At 35.3% G+C, this 15,061-nt stretch overlaps 1 protein-coding gene across 1 annotated transcript in view; it reads left to right on the top strand.

Moving 5' to 3' along the window:
* LOC149535466 (DNA repair REX1-B protein) overlaps window positions 1-15,061 on the top strand; it is a 77,036-nt gene that overhangs the window by 15,278 nt on the left and 46,697 nt on the right. Inside the window, exon 2 of the mRNA XM_089804917.1 lies at window positions 7,826-7,919. Coding sequence (XP_089661043.1) covers window positions 7,826-7,919 — 94 coding nt within the window. The remainder of the gene's footprint in view (window positions 1-7,825; window positions 7,920-15,061) is intronic.

Consider the following 15,061-nt stretch of genomic DNA (forward strand, 5'->3'; position numbering starts at 1 on the left):
GAATGTAGATCCTATCTTTGTCTTGTTCAAGCATTGGCATTTCGTGAAGAGGAGACGCATTGCCAAGGGCTTACCTCCCAACCGTGGACCCTTAAGTATCCCCACACAATCTCTATCGAGAAAGACCCTCCCTATATTGAGATTTGGCCTGGGACACCACTGTTCAGCCACTGAGCATCTTGGTGTTAGAATGTTACCCCACCGCTCGACTCGACACCATGACCTATTACAATGAACTACCACGAGTTGACTTAGTTACTGAATCTTGAATGTTATTACTTATCATATTTTCCTTTCATTGTAGGATTCTTCCCACTCTTTCCTCCCTTTAGCTCGACCATAAAGGTCATTACTCGGGAGATTCATATTAAATTTTTTGGATTCATGAATACTTATTCCTTTGCCATGCTTCATGCTGTTTTTGGCCTATGGCATCATAGGATATTATAATTTTCTTTCTGTATTGATTTCATTCATAAAGACATTCCATCTCAGAGATATATTGATTATATCCCTGTATGGTACTCCTTCAATCGGATTATATGTATATGCAACACAACATTATTTCCAAACAAAGCATATTGGTGAAACAATAAAGTCACTATGGACATTTATCACATTTGACTCTGTACTTGCAAAAAGATAAAAACAAGAGGTTGAGCTGATAAGAATCGGCATGTACAGGAAAGAAAGGAAAATTAAATGTGATGGAATACATAAAACATGACCTGATCTAACTTGGGCGGTCTATTCTATATGGAATTTGCAATAATGCCGACACCCGAGATCTCAAGGTATTCGATGTGTAACACAACTTCGACTCAATCAACTATACCACTGTCGAGCACTCTTGTATGAGCTCGATTATGAAATGTGGTGGTGTAATATTGAGAGAAATCTGGAATGCTAAAACCATAGTTTGCAAACTCTCCGAGTACTCTTAGAGTTGCTGAGTACTCTCAAGTTTAACTCTCACGTATTTATAGATGTTAAAAAACACAGGTAAAAATGTTGATGTAGGGAAAATATTGGATTATATGCATTTTTCACATCATTTTAGTGCTATAAAACTATACATTTTCTCTATTGAAATGTCAATTACTAATTTAATACATTTTATAAATGCTTTTCTACAAAAAAAAAAAAGTTTCTTGAAGAGATTTTAAATTTTAGTACTTTTTGAGTTGCCGAGTTTTCCTCGAGTATATGCCGAGTTGAAAATGTTGGGCTTGCCGAGTACTCTCCGAGTTCGAGTCTACAAACTATGGCTAGAACAATGAGCAAAAATATGTGTGTACCTCAGTAGTAAGATCAAAGAGTATAAATGAAAGTAAGGCATCGGCCAAGATGAGCACATATCACCTACGATGTGCTTAGTTATGCCAAGACTGAGGTGGCAAGAAACTTTGCAAAGACTTTTAAATTCAAAACTATCAAAAGAATGCTATAGTCCAATGCCATAAGGTGGCAGATACAGATACAGGTGGTCGTTCAAGCAATTAAAAAATGACCATAGACAAGATCGAAAAATATGAAAAAGATAAAGGTGGCAACATCCTCCACACCCATCCCTTAGTATATTAATGCCATTCTTTTATATTCATGCTTGCTTGAGTAACTTAATATGTATATATATGCGCGCGCGCACGCACACACACATCCACATATGTGTGCACGCACACACATCCACATATGTGTGCACGCACACACACATATATGTATGTATGTATGTATATGCCAAATATTGAGATTCACATACACACACATATGTGTTTGTGTGTGTATGTACGTACACATTTTATACCCACACAAGTATGAGTATAGACACAATATTATTATATTAAGACATGATAGAATTCCAAGGTACACTGAGATCATCCACAATATGAAGGTAATCTTTCTTAATTGAGTTTTCTTATAATGTTCTAATTTAACTTGTTAGCTTATGGTTGTCCAAGGTATGCTTTTGCTTGCCTAGCCATTTACTCTTAACCATGGTGGTTTAGGATTCATACCTAGTTGCTCAATGGTAGGTGGTGCCCCCGTGCCCAAATCCTTTCCCGGCAATGCTTCCCCTCCTTCACTATGTTACTGCAATAAGGAAATTTCCCCAAAAATATTATATTCCTCAAATCGTAATTTCTATAACAAGTTATTGTTCATAAACCATCAGAACGGCTATTCCACTTCCTATGAATGAGTAATCGAACCTTCTTTGTTTTTCAAGATAATGATATAATAACATCATAACGATTAACCTTCTTACCATTTTACATGATCATAACTAATTTTACTTGTCAATTGACTTTCCGTGAAACCCAACGGCTATATGAGAAATTTTTAAATTAGGCAAAAATGGGGATGTAACAGGTTGAGAATGAGCAAAGTAACTGGAAAATGAAAGCAAGAATATATTCTGCGAAACCTGAAAGTCTGGAATGGTGCCTCAGAATAAATCCTGTGAATGACCCTAGCTGGCTTATTAAGCAATTAGTCTCTGCTCATTTTTCTGGTGTAACTGTTGCATATATTCAATGGAAATATAAAGTGAAAGAAGAATTCCTGTGCTTGCTTGGCCACACATGCACACGCAAACAGTTTTAGAATTTCACCTCAAAAACAAACTTTTATCCTGTAATGTTCAGGTTTGCGAAAAATAGAACTCATAATGATAAGTATCTACTCATTTACAGAATTATAAAATCTTGAGAACTTCAAAATACTTTCTGCCACTCTTTCTTATTTAAGATTCTCTGATTTAATTCTCTTCTGTTTTGTTTGTTTACATCAGGCATATATGTAGAATTTTGGAATGACATCCACTTTGGGATCAGTTACAATGCGTAAGATGCCACTTGATGCATAGAGGTTTTACCTAAATTGGTGGTGGTTTCCACTTGTTTATTGGTGGTATTACCTAACTCTTTAGTGGTTTCCACTTGACGTTTGACTGTTTTGTCTAAATGTGTACTGGTTTCCATTTTGGGATTTTAACCTTTTGCGACTGCCTAACCTACTAGTGGTTTCCATTTGGTGTATGGCGGTTTTGCCTAAGTAATGGTTTCCACCTCAAGATTTCAACCAAAATTCAAGACCAACTCTCATCGAAATTATTATGGGGCTATAGTAATGATGCAATCTGCATGGTTAGAGAAGTGGATTGAATTAGTCAAGGGGCCCATCATTTTATGTGAGGTAAGCACTACTTAAGTACCAATGGCATTGATTTTAACATTGCATGGAGGCATTGGCTTGGGTCCTTTAAACAGATAGGCCTCAAATTAAATGTAAGGCCCTAAATCCCAAATGCATGGCCTTTATTCCAAGCGTGTAGCGTCATTTCCATAAGCATGAGCCATAATCCTTAAACATGTGGCTCTTAAATTCAAATCTAGGGCCGTAAATTTGATTGTATGGCATCAAATCCCAAGCATATGGCACCTAAATTGCTAATGTACGGGCCTTAATATCTAATGTGTAGCCCTAAGTCTGAGTGTGTGGGCCTTGAATTCAAATGAATGGCCCCAAATTTGGTTGTGTGCTCGCCAATTTAGCAACTATGGGCCTTAATATCTAATGCATGGCCCTAAATCTGCCTCTATATGCCTGAAATTCAAATGCATGGAAATCCTAGTGCGTAGGCCCAAATCTCTAGTTTGTGGACCTAAACCAAACCTATGGGCTGAAATTTGATGACTATGGCTCTAAATTTGAGCATATGGTCTCAAGATCTAAGCGTACGGGCCTTAAAACCAAGGGTTGAATGGCCCCACAATTTAATGATCTAGGCCTCATTTCCAAACGTACGGCTTTATAAATCAAGTGTATGGCTCCTTAATTTAAATGTGTGTGATCGCTTTTGATTGAGAAGTGAACTATTGATGCATACAGGTCTGGATATTTAAACTTATGGCCTTGATTTCTCTCCACAAGCCTCAAACTTAACCATGAAAAGGCTTAAATTTAATAAGTAGTTGCACTCACCTAGGCCTCAAAAGGGGTTCAATCCAAACATAAGGAAAAATTTGAAATTTGAGATCATATAGAGGATCGAAATTAATGGAGGGAGCTCAATCTTAATGCAAAATTATAAATTTTAGTGTGCAAGAAGAGGATGAATTGAACGAGGCAATATGCGAATTAAATTTTGATTATTTGAATTCAATCACATGAAGACAAGCTGGCCTAAAGAGGAAGATCATTTGGAGAGCAAAATTATTTACTTTGGGTGTCGGTCAGCACCCAAACTCACTCAAAATCATTTCTTAGAAACAAATTAGAATGCTGTTGCAGAAAATTCGATCCATAAGGATGATGAAGGAAGAAGATTTTCATCAATTTTCATGGGAAGTAGATATAGAGATAATTGATTGCAGAGATTATTAGTCATAGACTTGTAACAAGCTTAGATCCACCAAGTATTTTGAATAGCATCCTTTTGGTAGTGCTGATACACTAAGATGGTATCAATTTGAGCACATATCGGACCCTTGCAAGCTCATAAAGTTGCAGTTATGTAGTCTACAGTCCTTAGTCTCTCATCACAGCAAGGTGAAATTGTCTTGGAGAGGTTGGCATAATGTTTTATACTATCAATTGACGATGGTGTATGAATTTGCAAGGATTTTCTAAGTAACCAATAGTCTGAAGTCCCTGTCATTTAAGCTCATTACCAGGTTTTTTGAGTTCATACTCACTGCATTATTGAAGCTTATTTAGTTTAGAACTAAGAATTGATGTTACCTTCAGTTGTGTGGCAAGCTCAAGAAGTCAATTGAAAATCAAATACATGGCATTGTATGACATGATAAAAGTGGCAGGAGGTGAGGATGGAAGCTAAGCATGAAGGGGTGAGGTTCGAGTTTGAAATCCAAGCAAGGATGACAAGGTTGTCTCAAGTTAAAGTGTAAGCCTAAGGTGATCACCTAGCGGACAAGGTGTTGTCAAGTCAAAGATTAAGCCAAAGGCATCAAGGTGGGAAACTCATGCAAACTTGAATTTCTTTTGGAAATCCAAGCTCAATCAAAATATCAAAAACTACATGCCACACACGACTTCTACAAGTGCATGGTCAAGTATGAGTTCGGAAGCATGTCTATTAGGAGATTTCAAGATGAGGACATCATGATCATATCAAGGTTTCAAGTTCAAGTGTGTGATTTAAACAAATGCAATGAGAAGATTTTCAAAGGTAGAGAAGACAACATGAGGATAAAACAACTGGTGAATATGAGCTGTCACAATTAAGGGTTTGATAATGTTGAAATATTTTCTCATCATCAAGAGGTATCTATTAAGCCTATAGGATAAACATGTTGAGGTGGCACCTATTTCTTCAACCATTCAAATCATGCCAAGTGTCCATGTAGGGGAGCTCAATAATATCATGTCTAGATTTATTGAACTTACAAAAGGATGAAAAGTCAAAGAAAATTATCTTCTTAAAGAAGACTTGTTGTAAGTCTATGTGACATTTTATCATTGGCCCACTGATTGGCACCTTCTTCGACAAGTTTATACCTAACCTCTTTTCTCATTTGCCCACAAGAGCATTGCAATTTTCTTATTGGCTGAGATGGTGGTGCTCACTTGTAATTGAATGAGCATGTAATATTTGTTAGTGGTAATTTTGAATCCTAATTAGGGCTTTGATGAATTAACCTGGGCCATTGATTTTGGTTCAATCTTGGCCATTCATTCTAATAGAGCTCCCTATATAAAGATTTGCTCTCTTCATTTGTAGAGGAGTTATGTTGGAGAATTGTCGTCAAGATACTACTAAAATTGCTCTCTATTCATTGTTGAGTTTGATGTTGGATATTTGTGATCACTTGGAGTATTGCATGGTTCGTTGCATTTCTCACTTAGAATAAAATTTGTTTTCAAGTATTTAGTGTGAGAATTTTCTACAAGTAGTTTAGATTTGATGTGGACGCCTCTTTGATCGAACTCACTTAGACCAAACCACTAGCTGCTTGCGGATTGTGAGTATGCCTTTAGTGGTCGAATGACATAATCATAAGCTTAACTTCAATTAGTACTTTCTCATTGATTTGCAACTATAGATGGAGGTGATGAAATAGTAGTGATTGGAACATCTTTCAAGCATACCTTAGAAGATTACACCAGGTTAGTGGAGATGATTACAAGACTATATCTAGTAGAGTCTCAAAGATATTCACATGTTCTTACATCCTGGCATAGAACTAGTAGTTTAGAGCTGCAAGTTTAAGTTCATTGCAAGGTGGAAGTCGTAAAATTTTCATGGCACATTGCGAGACCATATCATTTGCAAGTCAAGTTGATGCATCTTAGTGAACTAGTGTAAGTCGCATCGTAAAACCAGCATATCACATCATTATAATTAAGTCCACAATTTGAATGAACCTTAGAGTCATCTCGATGATTTTTTCTTGCAATCTTTAGCATATGTGATGTCTTTGTTTAAGAGAGTTGGAAATTTGATAGTCCACTTTGGAATATTGTTTCTTTGATTCTGCATGTTGTAGTGGCATAAGACACATCAAGAATTCCATACTTCTTAGTTTTACTAAAGACAAAAACAATGCAGACCTTTCAACTTCCATTCTTGCGGACACGTAAACAAATGAAAACTGTTTAATGTACAAACTAAATAGTCTAACAGACCAACCTGTTATATTTTGGATAAATATTTGAAGATGCCACATCCATGCATGAGGGTGGAATTTTGCTGCTAGAGATGAGTCCGTGGGTGGTTTCATGGGGTTCAAGTGATGATCTCATGGGGATCAAGTGATGTCCTTGCCTACTGATTTCAACAATCCAAATGTGGTTAGCACTAAGTTCTTTGGAGCTTGCGGGGCATCCTCCAGAGACTCAACACTTGTTATATCCACAGACAGACATCATTAGTTTATTCAAATAACTGACAGTCGCCTTAGCGTAGAAATGGTAAGAGTTTGCAGAGTTGAAAGATGAATCCCAGAAGATTTGTAAAAGGTATTCCTTTTTCTTGTATATACAGAGCTTCTGGGATATCCCAAGGCAAATCCTTGTCGTTTGATTGCTCTTTATTTGCCTTTTAGCCTGCTTGACTTTTGCTTCATTTCCCTAATTTTGCAACAAACATCATTGAGCACTTCCAAAACAAGCATTTTTCTGTTGGTGATATATTAGGTTTTAGCGAAAGCATTTTTAATTTACTCAATCTTCATGCAGAAATCTATGTTGTAGTTTTGTTTTGCAGCCTGATACTGTGTGGAACACATAGTGGACCTGAAGTATTGTCTGAATAGTCTTCTTGGATTCTAGGTAAACCTATAATATTATCAGGGGAGTGTTCTGATCACTTACTCTTTTTTATTTATAATCTTTGGAAGAGTAACAGGCTGAATTATTAAATGCACCATATGGAGGTCAATGGAGAACTACTCAAAATGTAATAAAATGAATTATCTACTTTGACATTAACTTGTGGCTCGAGTAAAATTGTCTTTGATGTGGGATTTTGGTGTAGAATTTTTTGTAGGGTGTTGAATCTTGATATGTACTTTATCTCCATGTAACAAGATGGATCTTGTTATATTCAATTTGAATGAATACTCCTGATATTTTTTAACCGAATGCTGTAAATGATTTCTTTACTGTTGTTAAATTTGACTTGGTTTTCTAATCCATCTACAAAATTGGAAAGTGGATGCAAGCGAATTATATTGTACAGTGAAGAGTTTTTAATGTCTATGCTCCAACTGATTGCTTAACTTTGGTGGATTTTGCGAAGCTGACTATTAGTAGTGTCTATGCAATGAAAGACAAATCTTATTTTATTCATTTTCTCATGCAGGGGTTTTACCGAATATTTGAGTACAGGGTCTGATCGAGCATACCAGCAACTTTGCAGCGAGATCACGACAGATTTCAATGATTGTTCAAAGCAAGTGAGTTGGTTGATTGATTTTATTTATCGTTTGTGATTTCCACATGTATATTTATACATTATTTCTTTATGCCTAAGTATTTTTAATGTATTGGTCTAATAGCTCCAAAATATTTAATGTGTGCCATGTCTGCCACATAAACATAAGTAGTAGTAAATTAAGCCTCATGTGCACTGCCACTACTCGAACTTTGTATTATATGAATATAATCTCAGTTGGTAGTTTACAAATTGGAAGCATTTAAAATAATTTTTCTCCACTTCAGAGATAACTTTATTTTCGCTGCTAGAATTTAATTTTTAATCTTTGAAATATTTGGTGATACCATCAAATATTATTTCTTGTTAAAGTCTTTTGCTTTCTGGTTCTTCCCTTTTAAAATGATTGCTTTGTGCTTGACTTTAATTTGTGAGCATTATTTTTAGTCTTTACATTTTAAATTTCAATCTTTTTGTAGCATCGTGACTAACAATTTCTTTGTTAAATATATTTTTTCCTCATATAATCTTGGATTCGATATTTTTCATTGCAATGGTTTGTATATTCAAATGCTCAGAGGGATTGATTTTTTTTCAAAAACATTAGTAAAAATCAAGTCATGTAAGTGCAAGTTAGGCACTACTTTCTTTTCTTACGGCAGATTTGATTTTGGAATAGTAGTGGTACCCTTGATTAGTCCCTTGATAGCATTTGATCTAGAAGTATATTTTGATTTCTCTTGCTTTGAGATTATGAAAGAATGTATATTCTTTTCTGAAGGTCACCGTACCTTGGAACTTCACCTCATGAATATTAACTTTCCTTGTTTGAATTTTAGAGTGTGACTTTTTATTTGACTATGTGGGAATGCACTAGCATAATGCCAAACTTCTAGAGGTTATAAAGTTTTCAGATCCAATCCACATGCAGCTATGCTGTAGTTTGTTGGGTTTATTTTTTCCATGGAATAGCTGGCTTGAGAGCTCTCCCATTTCAACATATAAGAGTTTTAAACCTAATAATATTGAAATTGATGTTGTGAAAAAAGCATAAAATCTTGGATGTTTTGTTGATGCAAGTTTTATGACCACTTCAACATGTAGAATTGAATACTTAGCATTTACTATTCCAAATGAAACACCAAATTTCCAACTCTTACTTGAACAAGGAAGCTCATATGCAAAAATAATGTATACAGATTGTGGGATCAAATGGGACAACCCTAAGGTTCCTTCTTTTGGGAGGTTGGTGCCTCCTCCCCTCTCGGTGACGTATTGTTCAACATAGACCAATGGATTTGTGATATGTGCTTAACCGCCTCGCTTGGATCCTTGTCAAGCCTTGGTTAAACATTATGCTAATTCAATAGAGTACCATATCATTTAATTGATGAAGAGGATTTGAAAAAAGTATGATGATGATAGAGTTGATAAGCATTGGTATTCAATGGGTACTTGAATGATTTGGACTATGACAGTATAATTTTGGTTTGATTGTTTTCCAATCATGTTATGTTGTGATTAAGTTCATAACTGGTGAGTTGGTGAAATGACTACAGCATTAATCGAGTGATTATAGTTGTCACCAAGTGTCTGGCAAAGCAAAGTTAAAAATCAGTGTTAACTGAGTAATTCTAGTGTTAACTGAGTGATGTATTGCGCGAGTGAAGTTGCAATGTTCACCGAGTGAAGAACAAAATAAAAGATTAATTTGAGGCCAACAAATGATGAGAATAGAGAATGTTCGAGAAGCATAAATGATAAGGACAAAGTTTGTAATAAGATCTAGGGTTGGAACAATTCAAAGATAATTGTATGGCAAAAATTTGCTATTTTTCAAAATGTGCACAAACTTTGAGGTGAACCAATATTGACCGAATGGCTAGATGCAATGAATCTGAGATCTAAGATTGTAATTAAGTGGCAAATTTCTGGAAGGATCTGTAAGGTAGAAGTTAACTATTTAAGGAGATGAGCGAGACCATTTTGGTTGCTGATTGTTTGCTGATATTGCTGAAAAAGTACAAACTATTGAAGGTGAAAAAGAAGAAGAAAGGAGAACAAGGTGAATTGAGCAGAACAAATGTAGAAAGATCAAGTAGAGGAAGTGCAAGGTGAAAGAGAAAGAGTGTGAATCAGCTAGAAAGATATTAGAAAGAAGAAGACAAAGAAAAGCAGAGATCTGAACAAACAAGGTAGTGCTAAACCAAGTAGATCATTTGACGGTTACTTTCTTACCATTATAGTAGATATAATTTCTTAACCACATGGACTTAATAAGTCTGTGAAATCCTATATGGTAACATTGATTAGTGATGTTTGTAAGTCCTTTAGAGCAGGCCACTCTTTATCAATGACAAGGTGTGATAAGGTGTAGATGATCTTTGTTTAAAATCCTCTAACTGGGTCACACTAGAAATGTGTATATAAACCTTTAACAAGGTTGGCTCCTAACAGAGCTCACTTCAAAAGAGTGATTTTTTTTGGGTTGCCGGTTCCTAGGTGTTTTTTCCCTTTATAGAGTTTCCACGTTAAAATATCTGTATCAAAATGTGTGATTGCTTATGTGTTGCAAGTTGATTTTCATGTTATTTACATATTGCTGCGACTAGGTATAAGCTAAGATAATACTTTGATACTTGGTAAAATAAAGAACAATAAGATAATAGTTTGAAGTAAAAAAATTATAAGTTTGATATGAGATGTTAAATATGGTTACCGAGTTATTGCTGTGAAAGTTTATGAAGTCTGAATTGGTACTGAATTGTTGGAAAGGCTTGTAGGATAACTAGATATAACTGATTCACCGCCCCCCCCCCTCTCAGTTATCTAACATCCTCAGCTGTTCTGGAAAGAACGATATTCAAGATGCATATGCGTGTATGTGGACTATGAATGAAGAGATGTTGATATGCGTTTGGTTAGTAGAACATGTGAGTGTATACTCGTGTGAATCTGCTTGCACATGATATTATTGTCGATGCCATGATTTCATATACTATCATAACAATAGTTATATGCACAAACATATATGTGTAACTAACGGGAATATGAAAGGAAGTCAAGTGTATATGAATGAACACATATATATGATTATCGAGAATGTAAAAGGCTGATTGTACATGCATGTACAAATAGTTGAATTAAAAGAAATGAAAGGAAGTCGGCTGTATATGAATTTAATGTGGTCCAGGATTTATGCTAGCAGGCTGGATATCAGGAGCTCTCTCTCATTGGTTTTGATTTACTCCAATACTATCTATTCTGAACTGTATTAGATTGATTACTATGTTTCTCATATATCTGTATTTCAGTGCTGCATAGTTTTGTATCAGTGAGGCATGCATTTACATCTTTAAATTTTGGAGTGCATTTCAAGATTCATGTGTGAATCTTCGTCAATCAGTGATGAATGTTGAAAGAAACTTTGTTCAAGAGATTTGTAATTACGATTTGTTTCAATAATATTCATAGTTTTTTGTAGGCTGGGTTGTTTCCCTTTGTGAAGAGGGTATTTCCTAGGTTAAATCTTGTCATTATTTGTATTTTTCTTATTCTGGTTCTATTTCTAACATGGTATTAGAGCTAGGTTCCTGATTTCGAACTTGAACCAAAACTTCTCTCCTATTAATAGTCTGTTAGTTCGTTATTTTCAATATGGCACTCGGTCTTAAGGTCGAAGATCATCTGGAGGGAGCCTCAAACTTTGTATCCTGGAAATCTAGGATTTTATTAATTCTTGAAGAAAATGATCTTGACTATGTGCAATTTGAAGTTACAGAGCCAATTGATGATGTAGCAAAGGCATCTTGGAAGAAGAATAAAATCACGGTGAAAAGAATCATCATCGGTTATATGAAAGATCCTCTTGTACTTGGAATCTCTAAGCTGAAATCTGCTAAGGAAATGTTTGACTACCTTCACACCATGTATGAGGTTAATAACACTAGCAGGGCCTTGGCTCTCCACATGCAACTTCTCCATATCAAAATGGGCAGAGGAGAATCCATTATTCCTTCTTTTTGAAAATTTCAGAGTTAAAAGGATCAATTGGATACTATTGGAGAATCTATTAATGGCAAAGAACTTGTCATGTTGGCCATGAATGGTCTTGTACATTCTTGGGAATCATTCATTCAAGGTATTAGTGGTCGAACTGAGCTTCCAAATTTTGATAGACTGAGTTTTGATTATATTGAAGAAGAATGCAAGTTGGAGGCCAAAGGAAATTTTAGAAAATCTCATAATGAGGAGGATCAAGTCCTTGCTACTCATACTTCTAAGAAAAGAGGAAAGAAAAGGATTTTTAGGAGCTTTGATGATAAGAAACCGTCCTCTTCTGATTTTGAAAGGAAAAGAGACATGTCCAAAGTAAAACGTTTCAGATGTAATAAATTTGGTCATCATGCTAGAAAGTGTACTATGAATCTTAATCATCAAGTGGCTGTCTCAGATGTGAAAGATTCATCTTCTTTCAAGGACTCCAACAATTATCCATAAGGATTTCTTTTCATTTCAGCCTTGTCCAGTAATGTTCCAGCAGATTGCAATACTTGGTTGATAGATAGTGGTGCTTTGCGTCACATTTCAGGCTATAAACAACACCTCTCAAATTTGGAAGAAGATTCTCACCTGCAAGTAATTATTGGAGATGTTGCTTCCAACTCTGTTAAAGGGGCTGGTAATACTTTTTTCAAATTAAGCTATGGTATACCTCTTCACCTCAGCAATGTTTTTATTTGTCCTTGGAATCAAGAGGAATTTAAGTTCTATTACAGCTTTAGAGGTTAAAGGTTTTAATGTTGCTTTCATTGATGGAAAAGTGGTAGCCTGGAAGAAAAATTCTGATTTTAGCCTAGCTCAAGTGGTTGGAGTTCACCATGAAAGTCTTTACAAACTTTCAGCGAATCAAGTTCAAGTTTTAAATCATGATGCTCCTGATAATAATTTGTTATGGCATAAAAGGTTTGGACATCTCAACTTCAAATTTCTCTCCATTGTGGATAAGCTGGTTGTAGGTCTTCCTAAACAAAATGCTGCCAATGATGGTATATGCAAAGGATGTGCTTTGCGTAAATTCACTAAGAGTCGTTTTCATTCAAATGAAAGTAGAGCTAAACATCTGTTAGAGTTGATTCATTCTGATTTGTGTAAGCCTATGTCTTCAGCCTCCTTAAGTGGTTTTTGGTATTATGTCACTTTTATTGATGATTTGTCTTGGAAGTCATGGATTCTCTTTCTTAAATCCAAGGAATCTGATGAAGTGTTATCCAAGTTTAAGATGTTTAAAGCTCTTGTTGAAAACATTACAGAGAGGAAAATCAAGACTCCCAGATTTGACAATGGGGGTGAATTTATTTCTTGTGCATTTCAATCCTTTTGTGTTGAAGCAGAAATTAAGAGGGAGTTTTGCGTTCCTTACAATCCTCAATTGAACGGTGTTGTTGGAAGGAAAAAGAGAGTCATAGTTGAGGCTGCTAAAGCCATGCTTCATGATCAAGATTTGTAGATTTTCTTTGGGCTGAAGCCTGCAGAACAACAATATATGCTCAAATAGGAGTCCTCACAAGGTTCTAAATAACATGACTTTGGAAGAAGCCTTTTTTGGTTCTAAACCTAATGTAAGTTATCTTAAAGTCTTTGGTTGTTTAGTTTACATTCATGTTCCTAAAGATAAAAGATCAAAATTAGAACCCTCAGGAAAGAAGGGATCTTTTGTTGGTGATAGTGAATCAACGAAAGCTTATAGGATTTACAGTTTGGGTCAAAAGATGATTGAGCTTAGTAGAGATGTTTCATTTGAAGAAAATCTTGAATGTAGAAGATCTGCTGATCTTCCTCTTGATACCGAATTGGAAGTTCCATCAATTTCTAAAAATCTTGTTAGAAATAGGAAATACAGAGGGGGTGATTTAGTATTTCACAAACTTTTGCCCAACTATGGATATCATTCACAATCTTATAACTTGCATAAATAAGTAAATTGATTAAGCTGAACAGTAAACACAACCATAAAGCAATGCAACACATAACACCATATTTTGTTAACTAGGGAAATCTTGGCCAAGGGAAAACCTCGATGGGAATGGTACCCACAAAAAAATTCACTAATAAAAAATATATTGTGAAAGATATTGACCTTGCTAGGAGTCTGTTACATTCGTATAGTGTCTCAGTCCTTATTAGAAGCCTCAACTTTGTTAGGAGTTGCTATTGTAATTACAAAATGTATGAAGATGAGCCCATTGCCCAAACATGCCATATACAGTGGTATTCTATATACAAAAGGAACAGATACAAAAACCTCTTTACAACTGCTGATATTTTAGTATTTCACAAACTTTTGCCCAACTGTGGATATCATTCAGAATCATATAACTTGCAAATAAATAAACTGATTAAGCTGAACAATAAACACAACCATAAAGCAATGCAACACATAACACCATATTTTGTTAACTAGGGAAACCTTGGCCAAGGGAAAACCTCGATGGGGATGGTACTCGCAAAAAGATTCACTAATCAAAAGTATATTGTGAAAGATATTGGCCTTGTTAGGAGTTTGTTACATTCTTAGCGTCTGAGTCCTTGTTAGAAGTTTCAACCCTGTTAGGAGTCTATTATATTCGTATAGTGTCTAAGTCCTTGTTAGAAGCCTCAATCCTATTAGGAGTTGCTAATGCAATTACAAAATGTATGCAAGATGAGCCCATTGCCCAAACATGCAATATACAATGGTATTCTATATACAAAAGAGATAGATACAAAAACCTCTTTACAACTCTTGATATCTTCAATATTTGATATGATCTTGTAACTCGTTGTGCCAACTTTGCATACTCTACCTTTATACTGCTATAATCATCAGCTTCACATTTCCAAAGTTGTTCTTTATACCATATTATTTCATAATATTTTGTCTTGTCAGCCTTCATGCTTTCACACGTGTCCCAAAATGTAGAATTATACTTTGCCCACTTGGGGTTAATATCTAGTATGTCGTCTCTAATTGGTCAAGTAATTCCTTAACATAAAATATCACATTCCTTAACTTTGTCCTGTTTTGTCTATCCAATATTGCAACTGGTGAAACTGTCATAACTCTGTCTATATTGATCGTACTCCTTCATGCACTTAGGTACGATATTTTGACATACTGTTCTA

The sequence above is a fragment of the Cupressus sempervirens genome, chromosome 10 (genome assembly GCF_028749045.1).
Source record: "Cupressus sempervirens isolate cs-2001-9-10 chromosome 10, ASM2874904v1, whole genome shotgun sequence".
Lineage (NCBI taxonomy): Eukaryota > Viridiplantae > Streptophyta > Pinopsida > Cupressales > Cupressaceae > Cupressus > Cupressus sempervirens.